This window comes from Carcharhinus amblyrhynchos, chromosome 16, assembly GCF_965287045.1.
Source record: "Carcharhinus amblyrhynchos chromosome 16, sCarAmb.v2.hapA, whole genome shotgun sequence".
Classification (NCBI taxonomy): Eukaryota; Metazoa; Chordata; class Chondrichthyes; order Carcharhiniformes; family Carcharhinidae; genus Carcharhinus; species Carcharhinus amblyrhynchos.
The window spans coordinates 42,933,124-42,956,016 of record NC_137339.1 but is presented as its reverse complement, the minus strand read 5'-3'; the positions used below and the strand labels follow the sequence as shown (position 1 = coordinate 42,956,016).

General features: G+C 41.1%; 1 protein-coding gene across 2 annotated transcripts in view; it reads right to left on the bottom strand.

The window, feature by feature from the left end:
• The window catches only part of LOC145353977 (protein-glutamine gamma-glutamyltransferase 2-like), a 28,100-nt gene continuing 5,207 nt past the window's right edge, over nt 1–22,893 (bottom strand). For both annotated transcript variants that reach the window (XM_080205029.1, XM_080205030.1), the window contains exons 2-13: nt 21,317–21,496; nt 19,058–19,288; nt 17,450–17,568; nt 15,654–15,782; nt 15,085–15,262; nt 11,984–12,119; nt 11,141–11,244; nt 10,077–10,319; nt 9,428–9,700; nt 6,905–7,065; nt 5,673–5,806; nt 1–2,421 (exon numbers count right to left, since the gene is read on the bottom strand). In XM_080205029.1, coding sequence (XP_080061155.1) covers nt 2,271–2,421; nt 5,673–5,806; nt 6,905–7,065; nt 9,428–9,700; nt 10,077–10,319; nt 11,141–11,244; nt 11,984–12,119; nt 15,085–15,262; nt 15,654–15,782; nt 17,450–17,568; nt 19,058–19,288; nt 21,317–21,488 — 2,031 coding nt within the window. In that variant the 5' untranslated portion in view covers nt 21,489–21,496 and the 3' untranslated portion in view covers nt 1–2,270. The remainder of the gene's footprint in view (nt 2,422–5,672; nt 5,807–6,904; nt 7,066–9,427; nt 9,701–10,076; nt 10,320–11,140; nt 11,245–11,983; nt 12,120–15,084; nt 15,263–15,653; nt 15,783–17,449; nt 17,569–19,057; nt 19,289–21,316; nt 21,497–22,893) is intronic.

The following is a 22,893-nucleotide window of genomic DNA, read 5'->3' as shown; positions in this document are numbered from 1 at the left end:
TTCATTCATGAACCTTTGCTTTATTTTCTTTACTAATTTAATCAATACAATTCCCAGTCCTCAAGATATCAATCAGTAGAATATAGGGGTGATTTTCCAACCTCGCTGCGTCTGGTGCAGATCCCGGAAAACAATGTGGTCCGTAAAACGATCTTGGTTTGCAATCACCCCAGTCCTTTTCTACTAACATGAACTGGATTGTGCTCTGTTAGCAGAGACCAGACATGATGGCCACGCTTGGGAGGCATGGAGGCCTTTGAAGCACCTGGATGGTTGGAAACATGGTCCAACAGTGCCCATCTGGCAGTGCCCACTTGGAACACTGGAAGTGCCTACCATGCACCTTGAAAATGTCCACCTGTCATCCTGCCAGTGCCAAAGGGGGTGTGGGATGATTACGATCCAGATCTGTGCAGGTCAATTTTCCTGCCATTATGACACTTTGGGAAAATCATGGCCCATGCATAAAGATTACAAGCATTTGTATTCATCAAATTAAAATAACGAAGGTATATAAAGATACATAATCACAGGGAAATAAGTCATTTTGTTGGTCAGGTAGATAACATATAATATGATGGATAATGTGATACAGAGGCTAAGATAAGAGGCTTTAAGACAAACAGCAGGTAATAGGATCTCATGGCAAGCACTGTCCTCTCCCTCTAGATTTAGAACAATAGAACCATAGAACACTACAGCACAGAAACTGTGCTGAACCATTTTTCTGCTTAGTCTCACTGACCTGCGCCTGGACCATATCCCTCCACACCCCTCTCATCCATGTACCTGTCCAAGTTTTTCTTAAATGTTAGAAGTGAGCCCACATTTACCACTTCATCTGGCAGCTCATTCCACACTCCCACCACTCTCTGTGTGAAGAACATTCCTTTTAAACATTTCCCCCTTCAGCCTTAACCCATGTCCTCTAGTTTTTTTTCTCCCCTAGCCTCAGTGGAAAAAGCCTGCTTGCATTCATTCTATCTATACCCATCATAATTTTATACACCTCTATCAAATCTCCCCTCGTTCTTCTACACTCCAGGAATAAAGTCCTAACCTACTCAACCTTTGTAACTCAGTTTCTCAAGTCCTGGCAACATCCTTGTAAACCTTCTCTGCACTCTTTCAACCTTATTAATATCCTTCCTGTAATTTGGTGACCAAAACTGCACACAATACTCTAAATTCGGCCTCACCAATGACTTATACAACCTCACCATAACATTCCAAAAACATTTGTTTTCTATTTTTTGGTCCCTGCCACAATTTACTTATGGTCCTGATTTCAAAGGTGTGCACAGTTAAAATGAAATAAATTTAACCTGACCGACATTTCTTGTTTTCATTTCACATTCCATTGATATAATTCAACAGTCTCTCCTTTGTATATTACTCCTCCCCCCATCAGGGAAATGCAACAATTGGGCTGAATCAAAAAGCTTCTGTCGAATGTTCTGTGCAACTAGGTTTAAAAAATTCATCCAGGAAATTGCTCCCATGTTCTCAAGAATAAAAAAATATAGATAGAAAGTGTGCCTGCCCTGTGTGCCTGAAAATGAAGGGCCACAGCTTTCCAGAAATTGACCATTTGTCGTCACCTGGAGGATTGGATACTGGCGGGCCATAGATATCAACTCAGCAGCTAGGCCTACTCAAAATTGGCTGGCTTAGGCATCCACAGATAAAGTCTGGACAGGATGGCCCACAGAGATGTGAAGAATGCCAGTTAGCATTGGTCCACAGGACTGATGTGGAGACGAGCTCATTCTCTCTGGCTCCTTGGTAAGGTATATTTGAAAACAGAAATGAACATCTGCATTGAGTTTGCTTGCCTCAAGTAGTTCCTTGTAAGGCCTACTGATTCAGCCTCTATAAACCACTGAGAAAAGAATTGGTTTTCACCCAATCTAATATCAGATTGTAAACGTTGGGGCGCTGATCAGAATATTCAAGAGACCTAATGCCTGTTTTAGATGGATGTTCCAAACATTCTGAAATCACTGACTGCTGTCAGACACAGGAGATAATTCTCAGAAACAGGCCATTCTGTGTCTATAGGGCTTTTGCCCAGATATTGGCTGTAATGGTAACCAAATTCAACCCAAGTACCTCATAGATTAGTCATCTTAAAAATGCACAATCACAATGATTATAGCAGGCTGAGACACCTATACAATTCCCACGGCCTGAGTAACTTCGATGAAAAATTACAATAACAATACACAGTTATATCATGTAATGGCAGTAGGTCACAGATAAAGCAGAGTTTAAAAACTTTGGACAGTGATGTTCTGGAATCCTTTCACGTCCATCATCTTGTCGCAGTCAAAATCCACCATTAACTTCCGTGGGCCAGTTTTCTTTGGCGTGAAGTCAACATGTATTGTTGCCGTTTGGTTTGCACCTATCTCATTGATCCTGAAACAGTGTGAGAAAATGTCAATGTATATAGAAAACAATCTCCCAATAGATTTTCAAATCTTCAAAAAAGTTAATATTAAAGCAGAAACAAACCAAAATCATCTTCAGCTTCCTTAATGGCTGATTTGATAATATCAGCTTGTATTCTATTCTGTATGTCTCAGGTCCTCTGTCTGTGTTCAGTTAGTTGGCCAATTCTGACTGACTTCTCAGAATTTAGTCATCTGAGTTTTGACTTTATCATCGGAATTTTAGTGGTACACCTGCCTGAGGCTTGTAAGATTGTTCTGTGAGCTTCGCCTGCCCCGATTCCAGGGCTGGTGTGCAGGTAAAGTCAGGACTTATTATCCCTCATCAGCACAGCTATCTTTCCCTTGCTTCTGTTTTGTCCTTCCAAAGGACAGAGGAGCTCACAAAGGGAAACCAGCTCCACACACACATTGTACAGAAGCACAAGCTTTTCGTCTTTGGCAATTATTAAAAATGAAGAAATCAACTGAAAAGGAAGACCAGAGATTAATTCTTTCCATTGTGCTCATGGAATTCTCAGTTCACTGATGCTGGAGTAAGGAAATTATTGCCAGTCAATGTGAGGTCCATGATTCCTTAGGCTTTCCAGAGCAGCTAAAATTGGTGTAATTTAGTCAACACCTGTAATAGGTGTAGACCCTGTGTTTGCATACCAAAGTGGCAAAGGGCACCTCCCTGGATTTCCTGCTTCAGTTTCCTCTTAAGAAGTGCAGTTTATACTGAAATATTTTGCAGAACTGGGGTTCTGTAAGAGCCCATGAGCACAGTAATCATAGATCAAAGAATTATAGAATCCTTACAGTGCAGAAGGAGGCCATTTGGCCCATCAAATCTGCACCAACAACAATCTCACCCAAGCCCTATCCCCGTAATCCCATATATTTACCTTGCTAATCCCCTTGCACTAATGGGAAATTTAGCATGGCCAGTCAAACTAACCCGCACATCCTCGAACTGTGGGAGGAAACCAGTGCACCCAGAAGAAACCCATGCAGACACGGGGAGAATGTGCACATAGACAGTCACCCAAGGTCAGAATTGAACTCAGGCCCCTTCACTATCATTGGTTCAGAATCCTGGGCTCTGCACCGTGGGGGCACTTTCACAATATATGCTGCAGTGGATCAAGAAGATGTCTTGTCCTAACCTGCCCAAGGGCAACTAATGAGGGGTAGTAAGATTCAGACTTGTGGCATTGCTGATATCCCGAATGAAAAAATAATCTGTCTCCTGTTCAAATTTGACTAGAGCTTCTGGTCCCATATCATCTCCACTAAGATCATCTAGTCCAACACAATACATTTGTATGTCTTTGTCAATCACCAAACTCCATATGCTGATGCTTCATTATTGAATATTCTTAGAATCATAGAACCCTACAGTGCAGAAAGAGGCCCTTTGGCCCATCGAGTCTGCACCGAACACAATCCCACCCAGGCCCTACCCCCATATCCCTACATATTATACCCACTAATCTACACATCCCTGGACACTAAGGGACGATTTCTTAGCATGGCCAATCAACCTAACCTGCACATCTTTGGACTGTGGGAGGAAACCGGAGCATCCAGAGGAAACTCACGCAGACACGAGGAGAATGTGCAAACTCCACACAGACAGTGACCCAAGCTGGGAATGGAACCCAGGACCCTGGAGCTGTGAAGCAGCAGTGCTAACTACTGTGCTACAGTGCCACCCATTGAATTTGATGATCAACCATGATCAAAATGAATAGTAGTGCAGGCTGGAAGAGCCAAATGGCCCACTCCTGATTCTATTTTCTATGTTTCTTTCATGCTAGTGCCCATCCTCCATCCTTTATAATTTCAGTTATCCCAAAATCTTTTGTGGTGATTGGTCCTTTCAGCATCCACCTGCAGAGTAAGCATCACATGACCCAGGGAGCCAATCAGGGAGCAGGGTGGGGGGAATCGCTGTTTGGATTTCTATTCCAGAACCTTCTCAGGAGCTGACTGGCAGCCATGAGGCTGCGAGCCTCTGGATTATAGTTTAGTGTAAATATAGGGAGTGGGACAGCTTGATCTTGGGTTTGGACATAGCTAGGCACAACATCGAGGGCTGAAGGGCCTGTACTGTGTTGTGCTGTTCTATGTTCAATGTTCTAAATATAGGTTGCAGTTATTACCTACCTAACAGGTGAACTGGAATTATATTTTCTGTTTGTACCTTAGTCTGTGCCGAGTCCTACTTCATCATTACCTGTGGTTTAGCTGACCTGCATTCATCCTGGTTCTCTACTTTCTCTAGTTAAAATTCTCTTACTTTCTGCAGTCACAGAACACTTTTCCTCTGAACTCTACATTCCAACTCTTTGGTCTGTTGTGCACCATTTCTCCTTCTAACTCACTATCAGCAGCCTTGCATTCAGGCCTTTTAACTTTGTGTTCTGGAAACTCTGGCTTAAGACTCTCTGCCTTTCCTCCTTCATGTTTCTTTCATCAAATCTTTGAACGTTGCATTTGACAACTCTTCCTTATACACCTACTTGAGTCTTTGTCAGAAATATAAATGCAGTTAGATCTTGTAAATGGCATTGTCCTATGAATTTAGAAGTTATAAACTATTTTCGTACATAAGAAATGGAAACAATGGAAGACCACTTGGTGCATGGAGTTTGCTTTGCTATTCAATATGATCATAGCTGATATTGGACTCCAATTCCATTTTCCAATCTGTTCCACAAACCCATTAATTCACTGAGAGACCAAAAATCTCTCCATGTGAGGCTTAAATATCTTTAACAATGGAGCATCTGCAACTCTCTGGGGGCAGAGAATTCCAAAGCTTCACAACCCTTTAAATGTAAGTATTTCTCCTCATCTCAGTCCTAAATAATTGGTTCCTCATTCTGAAATTGTGCTCCCTAGATTCCCAGCCAGGTGAAATTTCTCAGTATCTACCCTGTCAAGCCACTTCATAATTTTAAATGTTTCAATGAGATCATCTCTCCTTCTTCCAAAGTCCAAAGAATATAGGGACTCAAAATATTAATTCTGCTGAGTTCTTCCAGCATTTTCGTTTTTCATTTCAGGTTTCCAGCATCTGCAGTATTTTTGTTTTTATTCCAGGGAATATAGACTCGGCTTACTCAGCCTCTCATCACAGGAACATCTTCTCACCCCAAGCCAAAAATGAATGAATTGTTTGTCCTGTTGTGTGAATTTTATATATTTAACAATTGTGTCGTTCCCACTTACCTGAACCTTTCCATCCCATAAATGAGATATGTTCCTTCCACAGTGAAGACACAATGTTTCAGTGGCACTTGCAAAGGGTTGGTAAAACGGATTTCTGCTGTTAGTGGTTTGTGTACAACAGGATCACCATGGATCTGAGAAAAGAAATCAGTGTAAATGCTGATTAAAGTCAATGTAAATGCTCAAATTAGCCCTTATTATTCCATCCTGTTGAAATCAGTCAGAGTCATGTTTACTAAGACGGTACAGTTGGAGCTGAACATTTGCTGATTTTATGTTATACAAAATCTCAACTGCTCCTAAGGTGAACACTTTCCTCTTCTACTTCTCCCTTTTGAATAATATAGACAATTGTTCTGTCATTAATTTGAGAGCTCAAAACCCTTACCTGGATGTCAATTATCAGCCTTTCAGTCTGACAGCCATGATTTGGAACTTCAATCCAGTGTTTGCTAACAAATATCATTGCAATCTTTCCCCCCTGTTCCTGTCCGAGATCTGCTGGTGATTCTGGCCACCATCTTATACAGTAGATAGGGATTCATGCAAGAACTGAAGTTCCTACATACAGTAGAAAGCAACCCACATTTAAGATTGGACTCAGTTAGAAGTGGCACTGAGGGGAGATGTAAAGGAAAAAGCAAGGGAAATGGAAGAAGAGTACAAAGAAAGGGGGTCACACATTTAGTCAGTACAGTGGGGGCTAGAGGAAGAGGAGAAGCTGGAAGTGCTTTGGGGTAAAGGGAGGATCACTTCATTATTAACTAAAGGGGAGTGGAAATATTGCAGCTTGAAGAAGGTCAACTTGAACCATGTTGGAAGTGGAGGAGAATGCCACATTGACTTTACTGGTATGATGCAATAGGTTTTCAGTGCAAACTGGAAAAACTGGAGGAAACAAATCTTTGGAAGATTCCTTGGAGCTGCTCCTAATCCACTGAAAATCCCATTTAAATTCAATTCATTACCAAGGGCTGAGTGTTATCTATTATTGCCTGATTATTCTTTCCATTGAGTTATTAATGGATATGATCCAATTTAGCATTATTAGTTAAAATGTTTTATTCTTTTCTGGAAGGAAAGTTTGAAAATCATTCCCTCCATTTCGAAAAGATAAGCATAGGAGGACCACTGAATGAGATGCAAAAAGTGAAATATCTCCAGAGAGTGGCAGTTCAATTAATGGTTTCAATAGTGGTAATGCAGTTGATGGAGTTGCTACAGTTAATTACCTGAATTGCGATAGAAGGATTAATCACAGAAAGATCATTCATTGCCATTGTAACTACATTTGTCACTGTGTCAATTGCAGAAGCAGTCAGCTTGATCAAACGATGTTGTCCAAGGTAATTGGCATAGTCTGAGTAAGGCACGTTAAGAGTTATAGTCTTGTCTGAAAAAACAATTTAAGAACAGGAAAAAATGTTTAAGAAATCAGCATAAATTTCAATGGGAATTTTTTTTATATTTATGTAATGTTGTTGAAGTCCCACAGCACTCCATAAAGGGTAGGAGGGTGTGGCATTGGATGGGGAAATAACTAAGGCAAGATTGAAAAGATTGGTTTAAAGACAACTTCTAAAGGTGTGAAGAGATGTAGTGACTCAGTGTGATGTAGAACGAGAATTTCAGTGCTGAAAGCAATTATGATTGAAAGTATTGTCGTGAGAGATCATGTCAGGAGGTGAGTTTGGCAGGGGATGATGATGAGGGAGAGAAGGGAGAATTCAAGCTTCAAAAGTGGAGAACTCTGATAATACTCTGCCTTTAAAAATGTATTTGTGTCATGTTTCTTGTGCAGGATTTGTTTTGGCAGTCAGCTCTATTCTCGGTGCTGCTTTGTCTGTACCCGGCAGCCCCTGTTGTTGCTTCAGCAGCATAATTGATCTTAATTGTATAATATTTGTTTTAATCAGGACTAATGCAGGGTTGGTATGTTAGTGGTTTCCCTGGGGATTTTTCAGTGTGGGGCTTGATTAGGGTTTTAACAGAAAAAGTCATGTGGGATAGACTCATGGAGAGAAATCCAATTCAGTTGTTGGTTTGGATCAGTAGAGAGAAGATACAGCTCTCTGACTGTTTCTTTCTCTAGATTTGGAGACTAGAATTTGTCAGAAAATAGGTGTCTTTCTCTGAAGTTCTGCTGCTTGAAAGTAACTGCTTTAGAAACTACTGTGTGGGAGTCAGACAGCAATTGTCTTTCTACATCTGTGCAGATGGGGTAAAAGTCTGCAACTTTAGCATCCATGTGAACATATCTGTTTTTGGCTCTAATTGGTTTCAAAGAAGGGTGTATGTCTGTGGGGATTTTGCTTAAATTAGAACTATAGAGACAGAATTATACTTTGTCATATCTAAATATTTTAATTGGTAAGATTTCTGCAATGGTGGAGGTAAGGTAAAGGATGATGATTTGCAAAAATGAAACAAATATTGGATTCTTTGTTTGGTTTAGAAATAGTTTCCCAGAGAAGTCAGTCAGTATTTTGCTTCTTAAAACAGAAAGGACAGGATTTTCCATGCATGACTGAGGCAGGGTGTTCAATGGCAGTAGTGAGTGAGGATAATGGTAAACATTAAGGATTAATTATGAATATTAATGATGGAAGTTATGGATTAATGATTAATGTTACGAATAACTGCCAATCAGAATGTAACAAGGCAGTTTAAATGTGAGATCTGAACCAATCAAGAGATTGCAATGCCTCAGAATATGATGGAAAGCTAATGGGTTTAAGTGCTTTGGTTTTCCGGCTGGTGCTGTTAGCATCTGACAAGTGCAATTCTCCCATCTGATGAATGCAAATTTAGGCAACGCAGGAATCACGCCAGCCAATCTGGCTTCTCAGAGATCGCCCACTTTAGCGGGCAGGTCCTCTTTCCCCTTAAAACTAAAACCTCAACATACACCATACCCACCCCCCTGCCCTGTCATGTGCTCACCCTCTCCCACACCTGCTGCTGACAAGGGGATAACTACCAATCCCTCAATGTCTGAATTCACCATCCTGAAACTGAACAATGCCTTTCCCAGGATCTGAGCCAAAGCCTGCTTGGTGCAGATCCCTGAGGGGAAGCAGGTGAACAGCGGAAGGGAATTGAATCAGGCTCCAAATCTTTGTCTCACATTTTAAATAAATCAGGTTGATAATTATTGGGTTCCCACCCACGCTGGCTGGGAACCCGATCATGGATGGCAAGGCAGGCAGGGACCATCGCAATGAGTTTGGTGCAAAATGCAAAACCCATTTTTTGCCCAATTCTCTGGGCCATCACGATTCCTGTAGAGACTTAGCAGGCCCAGAGAGTCCCAGTCACGGATTCATGGCATTTAATTTAAGCTGTTCTTAGTTATTAAGTTATGTCATTTAGTCAGCCTGGCAATTTGAACAGATCACATAATAACATCATGGCTGAAGTTTTCTGGCCATTCCTGTTAGGGGAGCCTCTTCAGCAAAGGATGAGAACAACAGGAGAACCCATTGATTGTAGCGGTTTAGGAGATCTCACCGCCTGTTAATGGTGGGCCATCTCTGCCACTGCAAGACACACTTCTGCCCAGGTTTCTGGCATCATGGCAGGTGTGAGCAGATCATCATGGAAGGTCACAGAGCTAAAATTTTAACTCAGTTTTCTCTCTCTAGATACTACCTGATCCCCTGTGTATCATGAACACTTTTTGGTTGTCTTTTCATTGTCTGTTACAACAGAAAATGTAGATTAGAAAGTGAAAAAATCAATAACTGTTCCATTACCTCCATTGCCTCGGACAGCAATTTGTTGCAGATTCTTTTCTGTAATTTGGTGCACTAGTTTTCCATTATAGCTTTTCACATGGGCATGGAAGTGAAGGTTGCAGACCATATCCATTGAAGTGCAGTTGGAGATGGTTACAAGAACCTGAACATTAGATCCATTGGTTATTGATTTGTCAGTCTTCACATGGACTTGGAGTTTCTTTTCTGGCAGGGGATCCAACCTATTTCTCCAATCAGCTTCGGAAACAACTGCTCTTTCTTTAGCAGAGCCTAAATAGGTCAAAAAATAAAGTTCCATAAGGTAACAGTGACTTATTTTTTTTTGCTCTCCTTGTTGGACAATTTGTATAAATGGGCCAGAATTCTCCGGTCTCTTGTGCCTCACCACCACTGCCAGAGAGAATGGAGAATTTGGCGCTCAGCCAACTGCAGCGGGACTGGAGAATCCCAGCCATGGTTTCCTACACCATATATGTAGCTATAAAGGCACACTATACTCGCAGCTCACTTAAGTTATAAAATGTGATCTGGGAGTTGAATCCATTGCTATCAAATTAAATTGGTAAAACTGTAATCAAGATGTAAGCACGAACAATATTAAAGTAATAAAAGATCACATTTCAAAATGTCTGCTTCTGTTCCTTACCCTCGGGATACTTGTAATTATGTGTGATGTCATCACGACCATCTCTGCCACAACTCTTTGTGCTGATATTCTGACCCACGTGCTGAGTTTCGACCCTTATTTTTGCCTTTGTGCCATCTCTACCCAAAACCCAAGATACTTGATCTGCATTTACTTCAGCAAAGACAAAGGGAATGTCATACTTCATATCCACAGCTCCTTCTTTGATTGCCTTAACTGGAGCTGGTCCACAGCAATAAATTCCTTTTAAAAAAAGAAGAAATACTTGAAAATCAACCTCAATGAATTTAAATGATCCTGACCATGATTTATATTTAACAAAAGCTTTCAGAAGCCCTTCCAGCCATCTCACTTCAAAGAATAGACACTTCTATTAAAATATTGCAATTCCAGTTCTCTTCCCGCACCCTGTGGTGCAACAAACTTTCATCTATTGCCACAGCTAGTTATTCCTGGAATAGGTCACAAGTCTGTTGCCAGAGGCTTATAGCATGAGCAGTGGCATTCCACATCAAGCATGGCTGACCAGGAGTCTCTCCTGCTCTTACTGTGTGTCACTGGCATTTTGGAAGAATTTGCAGGTTGACATAATCAACCTGTTTGGCCACATTATAAACACATCTTCCTTTGCCATCAAGTTCTGGGGTGGGAACCCAGAACTTCTATCTGAGAGGCAGTGATGTTACCCACCACCACAAGAGCTCCTACATTAAAATATAACTGTTCATTTTTATTTTATTTTTAAAGATTTGCTTTTGCCATGCAATCTTGTTAAAATACTTTAGAGAGATTACCTCAGGATCTCCGGCATGAAAGGAAACATTGAAAGTTGTGTGATTAACTAATGTATAATAATTTATTGTATTGATCAGAGGGCATTTCCCCCTGGGAAGTTGATGCTGCTGAATTACATGGCCTGGGTTGGCCCAGAAGAACATTAGTCCATGCACAGCACTATTCATAATCAATACAACAGTAATTAATTCACAGTGATGGGAAAAGCTATGAACTGTTTAAGGTAGGTACATCATTATAGTTTATGATGTTGGAATTGCTCTCTGTACCTTCACTTTTTTCCTGTGGGGTTGAGTCCAGCACCTGCCAACCATCATAACCTGGCCGCAGATCATTTCTTGCCATCCAGCTCTCTATCCAGACATGGAAGTTCCTAAATTGCAGCAACAGTGAAAAGTCTTCAGATTACTAAAATTCTCACAGAATTGTGATGATTTGTTTGTATGTTTAAGTTGGGAAATAAATTTCAGGTGAACACTTGGCTGACTTAATAGTGGCTATCAGTATTAATGATTGAGAGAACATTCAGTTTTGTAAGATCAGTTATGATTTATCTGTACATATTCTGAATATTTATCAGTGATTACTATTCGAAAGCACTTTACTGTTCTCTTTTGACATTTGATTAAATTACCTAGTATATATTCCAACTATTAGAAAATAATATCCTTGATATAATTAGGTTTGTTATAAGAATGAAAAAGAGAGGAACAATTAAAGATTATTTTAAAACTGTCCTACTTTCAGACATGCAACAAAATGTGACATCAGGCCACATAAAAAATAATGAAGTCCAGAATCCTTCGTCTTCCCAATCCCAAACCAGTCCTGATCAAAGTCACAGATTCCACTCCCTGTAATTGTTTTTATGCTTCATTCTTTCTCCTTGTCCACTTCAATCTTTCTGCAAACTGTGACATTGTTCTGCTCAGTCACTCTATGCTCTGTTCACCCTCTGACTTTGCTGATGATTGCTCGAGTTCCTCCAGCAATGGCTTCTCTTCCCAGGTGTGCATCCTGAAAATTTTGTAAGGATTTATTCCTGGCCTTCCCCTCTTCCTCATCTATGTGCTGCACACATGCATTTGTATTTTTATGCTAATTTGACTCACCAAATGCTATCGTCTTGTTTTCCACATTTTCTCCCATATTTATCGTAGAACGAATCAATTGTTAAATTCCCATTGCTGTCGTGAGCAGAATTAAAGTTTGTGACAACACGAGTAGGAATTCCTAAGCATCTCAAAACTAAAGGAATAAAAAAAAACAGTTAATTTATAATTACTTAGTAACTGTGACAGAGTGGGATATGTGAGAAAACTGCTAGCATCTTAATACAATATATGCTAATTTTGAATGATCAGGAAGAAAGAATATTAGCTTCTGCAAAATATTTTTTACTCAGTGAGTTTCCATTCATATAACAAGAAAGAACTTTCATTTATATAATGCCCTTTACAATATCAGCGTGATTCGCAATCAATTAAATACTCTTTCATTGCAGTTGTAATGTGGAATTGCCAGCGTTAGATTGGGGTATATCACCTGATGAAGGAGTAGAGCTCCGAAAGATCGATCTATCAAATAAACCTGTTGGACTTTAACTGGTGTTGTGAGACTACTTATTGTAGTTGTAATTCTTTTTATGCTATTTATTGAGGGATGTGTGATGGTCAGGATATCAGTAGAACTGATATCCTGCAGCATCATTCTGAAGAACTAATTGACACCAAGCTTGAGTTGGTGGACTTAATTCAACAACTCAACTGTGAGGCAGGTTCTCTGGCAGTGCAGTTCTCCCTCACTATTGCCTAGAATACCTACTTTAATCTCCGGATTGGAGCTCAAACCAAGGGTTTTGCGCCCTAGATGAGAATGTGACGAATGAACAAAAGCTGACATCTAACAGCCATTCTTCTCACCAAGATCTGACATGAGAAACATTAGGGTCTTATAATGAGATGAAATGGGTAATGAAATGTAGATTTTGTTTGTGTCCACTTAGTGGTCAAACTTACTAAACAGCAGCGTTGTTAAACAGAAATTGCTAGCCCAATTTTAAAACTCACACCCCATGTAATGAAGAATCAAATCTGGACCTGTAAGTAATGAGCCCCCTTTTGGGCGTCCAATAGTGTAGTGGACATAAGGGACAGTCAGAACCCCAATGGATTTGAGTGTAGGAATAGCAATTGTACAGGGCATTGGTGAGGCCACACATGGAAAATCATGTGCAATTTTGGTTTCCTTATCTGAAGTAGAGTATTCTTCTCTCGCCAACTGCTCAGTTGAAGTCGGCAAGAGAACAGTTTAGTCTGCTTCTAAAAGACTAATTCCTGAGATGGTGGGTCTGTCATCTGAGGGGAAACTAAGTCAGTTGGGATTATATTCATTGGAGTTTAGAAAAGTGAGAGGGAATCTCAAAGAAACTTATAAATTTTTGACTGGATTCAACAAGGTAGGTTCATAAAGAATATTCTCTATGCTGGGGGGTCCAGAAAAACATTGTGTGATTTCAAGAAGAAATTAATTCTAGCTCTCAGGGTTAAAGGGATCAAGCGATATGGGGGGAAGGTGGGATCAGGATATTGAATTTGATGATCAGCCATGATCAAAATAAATGGTGGAGCAGGCTCAATGGACTGAATGGCCTACTTCTACTTCTATTTTCTATGTTTCTATGTAAATGAGTCTACAAATGGTCAATGCAGAATCAATAGGCCAAATGACCTCCTTCTGAAATGTAGGGATTCTATGATTCTATAAAGACAGGATTTGCCAGTGGTGCAACTAGAAATTCCCACCCAAAGCCAACAGAGTTTTTGACCACTGTCCTCACATTGTCCAGTGTTGTCAACAATGATTCCTGCCACTAGTGGGATGAAACAATCTCAGCCTAAGTGTCTGAATCTTTATGAAGTGTTTCGAAAGGCTAGTCGTGGCATGAATCAATTCCAGCATCCTGGCGTACCTGGATCCTCTACAGTTTGCCTACTGCCACAACAGGTCCATAGCAGACACCATCTCCTGGTCCTGCACTCAACCCTGGAACACTTAGATAACAAAGACACCTACGTCAGACTCCTATTTATTGACTACAGCTCAGCCTTCAACACCATTATTTCCACAAAACTCATCTCCAAACTCTGTGGCCTGGATCTCAGCACCTCCCTCTGTGACTGGATCCTGAACTTCCTAATTCACACACCACAATCAGTAAGGATAGGCAACAACACCTCCTCCACGATCATCCTCAACACCAATGCTCTATAAGACCGTGTTCTTAGCCCGCTACTGTACTCCTTATACACCTATGAATGTGTGGCCAAATTCCCCTCCAATCTGATCATCAAGTTTGCTGATAATACCACCATAGTAGATCAGATCTCAGACAATGACAATGACAATGACAATGATCTCAGAACATGCCCCTGTCTATATCAATGTGGACAAAGTAGAAAGGGTTGAGAGCTTCAAGTTTTAAGTGTCCAAATCACCAACAACCGGTCCAGGTCCCCCTTGCTGACATTATAGTTAAGAAAGCCCACCAATGCCCCGTCTTTCTCAGAAGACTAAGGAAATTTGGCATCTCAACTACGACTCACACCAACTTTTACAGATGCTCCATTGAAAGCATTCTTTCTGGTTGTATCACAGCTTGGTATGGCTCCTGCTTTGTGCAAGACCGCGAGAAACTGCAAAAGGTGGTGAATGTAGTCCATCCATCACACAAACGTGCCTCCCATTCATTGACTCTGTCTACACTTCCTGCTGCCTTGGCAAAAAAGCCAGCATAATTAAGGATCCCACGCACCCCGGACATTCTCTCTTTCACTTTCTTCCATCAGGAAAAAGATACAAAAGTCTGAGGTCACGTACCAACTGACTCAAGAACAAATTCTTCCCTGTTGCTGTCAGACTTTTGAATGGACTTATCTTGCATTAAGCTGATCTTCCTCTACACCCTGGCTATGACTGTAACACTACATTATGCACGCTCTCTCTTCCTTCTCTATAAATGGTATACTTTGTCTATTTAACAGGGAAGAAACAATTCTTTTCAATGTATGTTAATACGTGGCAATAACAAATCAAAGCAAAATCTGTCATATCAACATATTTCAAATGCTTGAGAGCATATTTCAATGCACAAACATGTGGTGATTTAAAATTCAATTCCAGTTCAGAATAAAATCCCTTTTCCCCTTCGTACCTGTGCAGGCCACTCCTGCAAACACCCAGCACTGCCCAAACTGAACCCTCTGACCACCACGATTGAACCAGCGATGAAGGATGGCAACGCTTCCATTCCAATTCCAAGGGCATACCCCACCAGAATATGGGCTCTGCCATCTGCCTTCAAGTATCCCATTGTCATCACAACAATTCACCTGCAAAAGAATCAATGTTAACATTGTGGTGTCGAGCCCTGAGGTTAGCAATTCAGTCCATTACACAACGTGAGCACTGGGTTATTGCAGTGGAAAGAATACAGCCTGTCATCATACTTATGTTAAAACAACTAGTTTTTCCTTTGCTGGAAGGACCATGTTCACCTCAGATTTTCTTTTCTGCTTAAACTTGCTGCTGTTGAAAAGGTTGAGCAAGCACAACAGAAATACAATCATAAAAAACATGACCAGGAACAAATGAATAAGACAGAATGCCTGAATCTGACAATGCTTATCATGGTCTGGATGAGGGATGCAGAGAGATACAGCACATTATTATCAACTAATTATTATTCTCATTACTATCAGCTATAATGTACACAGTGCTTACCATAGCTGACACCACTCTGCCGATGTATACGGGATCATTTCTGCGTATATAGTCCCTTTCTGGGCATTTCTGGCATTTGAGATTCTTGTCCAATAACATCAGACAGACGTCTATGATTTTCTCTTCAAACTGAAAAAGAAAGTGCATTACTTTTACTCCATGAATATTGTTCAAGAATTATTTAGAGGTGACAGTAGATGCAGTTTTACAGCCCCATTGTAACAGGGGTGGGATTATAAAATCTGGCAAACTGGTTAAAATGCCACTGACTCCGATGGGAACTGAGGATCCCGTCAGTGCACGGGGCCATTAGTTCAACCCAATGGGCGGGATTTTATGCACCCCACCCTACCCACCCCCCACACAGCTTGTTTTGTAATTTCAGAGGTCTGAAATTGGCTGGCAGTGGGATCCTCTGGTCCCAAATTGTCAACAGGCTTTCCCATTGCATGCACCTCCCTCCCCCGACTTAATGCACACCCCCCCCCGCCCCCCCAGCCCCTTCAACCCCCCAACCCCATCCCCTCCTGCCTGGAAACCTGCAGTGGGGTTCACCATCAGTAGGACTGAAAGATCCCTTTGGCAGGAATGTTGGAAAAATTCAGGCCTCTAGTGTATTTTATATCTACTATTGTTAGATTGAATTATCACAATAGCAGAGATATGAATATATGACTAGTTTCAATGTTATATTGATATTCAATTGCTAGGACATTGCAGAACATGGGGATGGCCTTTGCTGTCACACCTGCCACCACATTAATAAGCTCATGGAGCTCTTGGCGATAGCCCAGTGGTCCATTTGTTTGGAATGTCTGATTCACAATGCAATTGATCTTTGCAAAACTAACCTTTGAATGTTGAAAACCCTAATTCCTGACAAGCCCAACCCAACCCCTCATGTGCTAGGCAATAGAACTCAACGTGTCTTTGGGATCTTCTAATGGAATAAACAATGACAATTGACAAATTGCAGAGATACTATGCATCTGCCCCTGAAATGCTGGGATTTTCAATGGGAATAAAAAGAGTGGAACACTGATGGAGGTGTGTCCTTCCGAATCAACTTGAACTGACAGTGCAATGCAAATCAGTTCTAGCTGGCCTCAGGAGTTTTGGGGTTCCTACTTTGGTCTTGATCTGTTGTATTACTGGAGTCTCCACCATCATTGATTCAGATGTAGCAGTTACTACACATGAAAGAATTCTTGTGTTCTGCTATTGAACTTTTGGTTGCAGAATTTGGGGTAAAGTCAAATGCTTGTTGGTGACATTAGTGATTACAATGTATTGGCATTGCATTCTTTTTCACTATTTTATGTCTACATTAACTGATTTATTTTAAATAGCTTATTGTTCCTGTTAAAAAAAAGCAGACAAAAAATGTAATATGAAGGTTCTAAATCAATATTCCCCACAATAATGTGTTAGGCTGCAGTATTGTACTCGAGGGAAGCAAATTTCTCTTCAATATATCACTTGCCCTATTTACATTCACCTTCAATGCATGTGGCTTTGAAATCACTGATAGGAAGTTTGTATGTGCTTGTAATTTGAGTTGAACATATTTAAAGATAAATCGCCCTGAGTCTGCAGGCGGTTTAAGGTTCATCTACCTACAGGGTGTTAGAGGCTGCAATTTGGATTTGGTGTTGTCTAATGATTCTTAAAATTGAAACATTTGTGGACTGGGAGCCAATATAAGTCAGAAAATTTGAGGGTGATGAGTAAACAGACCTTAGTACAAGTTTGAAAATTAAATGCTCACTGTGGAGATCGACAATGGTTTCAAATACCTGTCCAAAGTACCATGAGCGACTTTGAATAGATTGATTAGTCCCCGTGAAGATAATCCCATCTTCATTCAGCACATATTCCTCTCGTTGTTCATCACTGTCCAGGAAAACCTCATCCTCTGACAGGGCAAAGCATAGATTTAATAACACAACAATAATTTGCAATTTGTTTAAGTGAAATTCAAAAACTAATGCAAAGGGGGTGATTCTCCCAACCCTCTGCACTGCTCAAATTGTGCAGTGGGCCAGGACTATCAGCAGGGGCCATATCGTGGGCTTCCTGCTGGACGTCACGGCCTCCACAAGTCTCTGAGACTGAGATTTTGAGCGTAATCACCTCCACATTGGAAATCAGCGTGGAGTTGATTCCAATGTGGAAATCTCCATTTACATTTCATTAGTGGGCCTGGGACTGAATCCTCCGGGCCAGCTAATGTGCTCCCAAGCTTGCCGGGATTGGTTCACTCCAGTGGGGTTTACAACTGCTCCTCACTAACAGGGAGCAGGCGGCCTGACTCCACTGGAGGGAAGAGGGGCCATTGAGAACCCCCCCTGGGGGCCAGGGGTAAGAGGGGAAGTGTCCCTTGGGCAGTGCCAGCCTGGCAGTGCCAGCCTGGCCCTGGCACTGCCCAAGAGACAAACTGGCACTGTCACTGCTCACCGGACTACTAGGACAATTGATGGTGGTGGGGGGACCCACTCCGCACGGGATCGGTGGGAGAGGGAGAGAGGAGGTGGTGACAGATGCTGGCATCCAAGTAGCGATGGGGGGTGCAGGGGACAGAAGAGCCAGGGCTGCCGGGGGAGGTGGGTTGGGGCTGTCGGGGGAGTGGGATTGAGTCTGCCAGCAGAGTTGGATTGGGAAATTGGTACTGCCCGGGGTGGGGGGGGCTGCAACGATGGGGGTATTGGGAGATCTGGACTGGCTGCATGGTGGGTCAGGGTTGGCTGGGAAAGTGGGGGAACACCGAGGCTTTCCATGGGAGGTCCAGGAGATGTTGGTATCCCAGCAGCATCCATTGAAAACATTTGTCAAGCAAAACTTAAAGATAAATTGATACAAACAATTGACAGTATTTCAAAGAATGGAATTCATTAAAAACTGCTTAAAATTTGCCACTCGGCTTTGTGAGTCCCTTTACTGGTTGCTCCATCCAACAGCCAGGAGGAAGTAAAAAGTCAATTTATAAACCCTTGACATGAAGCTCCAGGCCATTAGATTCAAGGCCACAGGGTTCACTAATATTTTTGGACAGGGGTTTTCCAGCCTTTCCCACCAATGGGATCTTTTAGTCCCATCAAAGCCCTGGTCTGGTCCTGTTGCACTGACACAGAATATTCACAGGGTTTGTTGAGGTGAGGCAAACATTAACTTTGAGGACATTCTTGCAGTGTGACTTCAGTGTGCCATGGAGTGAGGAAAAGAGAAAACAAGATCGTGAGACATTGTATTATTTCCTGTGATAATGTACCTCATTAGTATGCCACAGATTTAGCATCAAAAATTGGGCCTCACAAAGTTGGCCCACATTTCAAATAATATAGGCCCTTTCTCATTCAACAAACTGGTTCTAAATCTCTCAGAATCTGTATTATAAAGATTCATACCAGGGCACCATGGATTGAAGAGTAGGATGAACTCCCCAAGTTTGGAGATTGTGGATTCTCTTTTAGTTAGAAGAGATAAGCTGTATCGTCCGATCTTGGCATTTGGAGAGGTATATACGGCTAAGGTCGATCTGGTTCCAGTGCTGGAAGAAACAGTGAAGCCCCAATCATTTGCAGGTGAAGTTGCTGAAAACAGGACTCTGGTTCCAGTTGTTGTGGCAGGTCTTGGCCCTAAAAAAGAAAAATAATTAAACCAAGCTCACAGCCAACCAAACTAGAACAAATCAAGCAATTCTATTTGCTAAATAATCTCCACCTTCTTCAATTTTAACACAATAAATGAGTGAAATATTTTTCAAAAAGTTGCTTAAAGTATATTTTGTGTTTTTTCTTGGTAGCAAGATAATTTGGGTGACATCTGCACAAAGCTGACATTTTCCTTATCATAAAATTATTTTGATTACATTATAAATGTAACAAGTTGCACACAATCTTCAGCTCACAATGGTCTCTTTCATTCATGTCATTCAAGTTATCCCCAACGTCTGTAACAACGATATTAGGTCTCACAGCTTTGTGGTGAGATATCCAGTCGTTTGCTTAATCACCCTGCAGTTGGATTATAAAGAATGCTTTGCTTCTGGAAGTGACTTAGCCTCTACATCAAGACAAAACATAAGGAAATAGTTCAGAAACCAGCCGGGAGACTGTTGGATGTTAGTCTGGAGCTGCGACTCAACCAGATATAGGTAGGACAACTGCAATATCTCAAACATGAGGTCGCTAATGTGCAGTCCTAGGTGCCTGGGAGTTCATGGCCACAAATCACAATGCAGAGACCAATAAGGACAAAATATTTTGGAATTCATAAAGAAGCTTAAGACCTCACAAGATCTGCAAAGGTTGCTTTAAGAACTATTTCATTCACTGAAGTGTATTATGTTACCTCAGACCATCTGTCACCCAAGATAGTGCTTACCATCAAGGTCTGTTGTGGTGCACATCAGAAAAGAGCAGACAGGAGGAAGGGGATAACAAAACTACTGTCTCCTCAGACCTTTGAAAAAATTCAAGTCACTGAGCATTGTAGCTATGGATGGTGTTGGGAATTGGAAAGGTGACACACAATGGAATCACTGACATTAATATGTGACAAATTCCCATGGAATCGACTTTCTTTGAGAATCACCCATTACAACCTATTCACCTTCACTTTTTCCTGATGTATAATGAGTTAATTCAAATACCTATTGAAGAGAGTGTAGAAGTGGTTTAAAAGATTGATTCCCGTGATGAGAAACTTCAGTCATGAGGATAGATTGGATAGATTGGAGAGTTTGGGACTGTTCTCTTTGAAGGGAAAACGGCTGGGAGGACTTTTGATAGAGATATTCAAAATCAGGTAGGGATGGAGTGAAGTAGCTGGGAGAAATTGTTCTGACTCATCAAGGACTAAAGAGCACAGATTCATGGTGATTTGCAAAAGGAGCAATATGAATGAGAAGAAACTTTTTCACACAACAAGTGGTTCAGGCTTCAGCTGCTCTGCCTGGAAGTGGAGTAGAGGCAGGCTCAATTGATGCACTCAGGAGGGATTAGATGTTTATTTGGATAGGAACAATATGCAAGGACATAGGGAAAAGGCAGGAGAATGACACTAAGTCATAATGTCCCTTGGAGAGCCAGGGCAGACATGATGGACTGAATGGCCTCCATCTGCACCGTAACGGTTCTTTGACTCTGTGTTTCATGAGCCTCATGTGATCAATCATCTGTCCTGAATAAATCAGGCAGTGAAGGCGGTGTTGCGGGCAAAGAAAAAGTAGGACCTTGCATTCTGAAGGGCTAGCATATTTTTGAGCCATATCTGAGAAGCCAGGAAATGTAGACTCTTAGGTTTATACCATCACTGGTTGCATAAAGCACAGGAATATAGGCAGATAGGAACAGAAATAAGCAATATTTTTGAATGAAAATGTGCTTTTTGATTCCACTCTTGTACATAGCAATTACTTTCATAGGAGTTTGAAAGACTTCCTAATTTAGTCATCATTGCAAGCCTCTACAAGAGCCAACAGGGCTAGCTAACATTGTACTGTGATATGTGGTGATCTCATTGTGTATTACTTGCTGTAATCAAGAAACAGAAATGGTATTGTTCACACATATATTAAAAATAAATTGCTAAAGGTGGGACATGTATGATTAATTGTAGAGATGTGTAATCTTCATATAAATCATTCATCCATGACTGACTACCTGTCTCAGCAACGAGTGCAATTGTGTTGTGGTCAATAAATTCATCAGTGTAGGATTGCAGTGTGATGTAGAAAGGCTGTCCCCTCCTGACTATCAGTCGCTCGGTGCCGATCTCAGCAGTCCTGTGATTTTGGTTGTTCTTCTCACAATTAAAATCAGCGGCGAAATTCATTTCGGCAACTGTAACAGAATCCACAGGGTTTCAGATTATAAAAGCTAAAAGAAAACAAAACTATTAACTGTTCTGTTTGACTTTGTGCTAAATGGATCTGAGTTTCCTGCTCTATAAGAATCTTCAATGTCAATATTACTTGCAGACTGGTTGAAGGGCTGTCAATTCTCTACCAATCACATCACACTATTGCATCAATTCAAAATCTGCAGGTTAACATAAACTTCCAGATGGAATTCCAGAATGAAGGAGCCTAGGATTATTGCAGATACAATTATTTACGTGACTCGGGAAAACTTCCGATACCTTCTTGTTGGATGAATTAAGGTGGACTGAATGTGTTCCTTAATCATAATCACCATGTGATCTCTGAGCATTTTGTTTAAAAAGACTGACACTCCCTAACTCATGGCATGTTAGAATTACTGCTGCTGCTGCCGCTTGAAATTACTCTTTAGAAAAAAATAGTTTCGTTGCCAGCATTTTGAGTAAGGGTGTGTTGAGCAGATTGCTTCCAGTGTACATTCCAGATCATCTGCAATTTGTCTGCATGAAAGGCTGAGCTCTTCTGTAGATGGCAATAATTGAGAGCAAGTGGGTGTGTACATCTGAGATGTTAACTTGATAAAGCTTAACAGTTTGAATGTACTGGAGTTATTTCACCTAATTTCGGCCAAATTTATTCATTTGAGAGAAGGAATAGAATGTGACCAGCACACCTTTATATACATTCACTTAACAGAAGTATTTAAGCCCAGTATCACACATTGCCCAAAGTAGAATTGGAGTGACAGTTCCATGTGCTATCAGTCAGCCACCTCCCAGCATTAATAGTTGCAAAATCCTTATGCTCTTTTTGCTTAATCCTCCTTCAATGCTCATTTTTCTGCTGGATGGGACTGCACTCAATTGTATTCATTCTTATCTAACCAGTCTTAACCAAAGAATGACTTGAAAGATTTTATCTTCTCACTCCCACATTGTTATCTCTTGTAACCCCTAGGATCTATACTTGCCCTCCCCACCCAACTATGTTCTCTTTACATGCTACAACTTGGAGACACTATATGAAACCACAATGTTAATTTTTACTGATAAGCTGATGACACCCAGCTCTACTTTATCAGCATCACTCTCAAAACTGTTTCAGAAATGTCAAACTACTTGTCAAGTATTACATACTTCGTGTGCAGAAATCTCTTTCAGCTAAGGTTTGGGAAGACTCAACCCAATGAGTTCAATGTCCATCACAAATTCTGTTTCCTGATGCTGAGCTGACATCAAACCAGACTCGTATTTCACCCAGGGGTGAATTTCTCACCACATACACAAGCCGTCACTATGACTGGCTATTACCAACACCCTTAACATTTCCCGATTCCACTCATCTACTGCTGAAAACCTC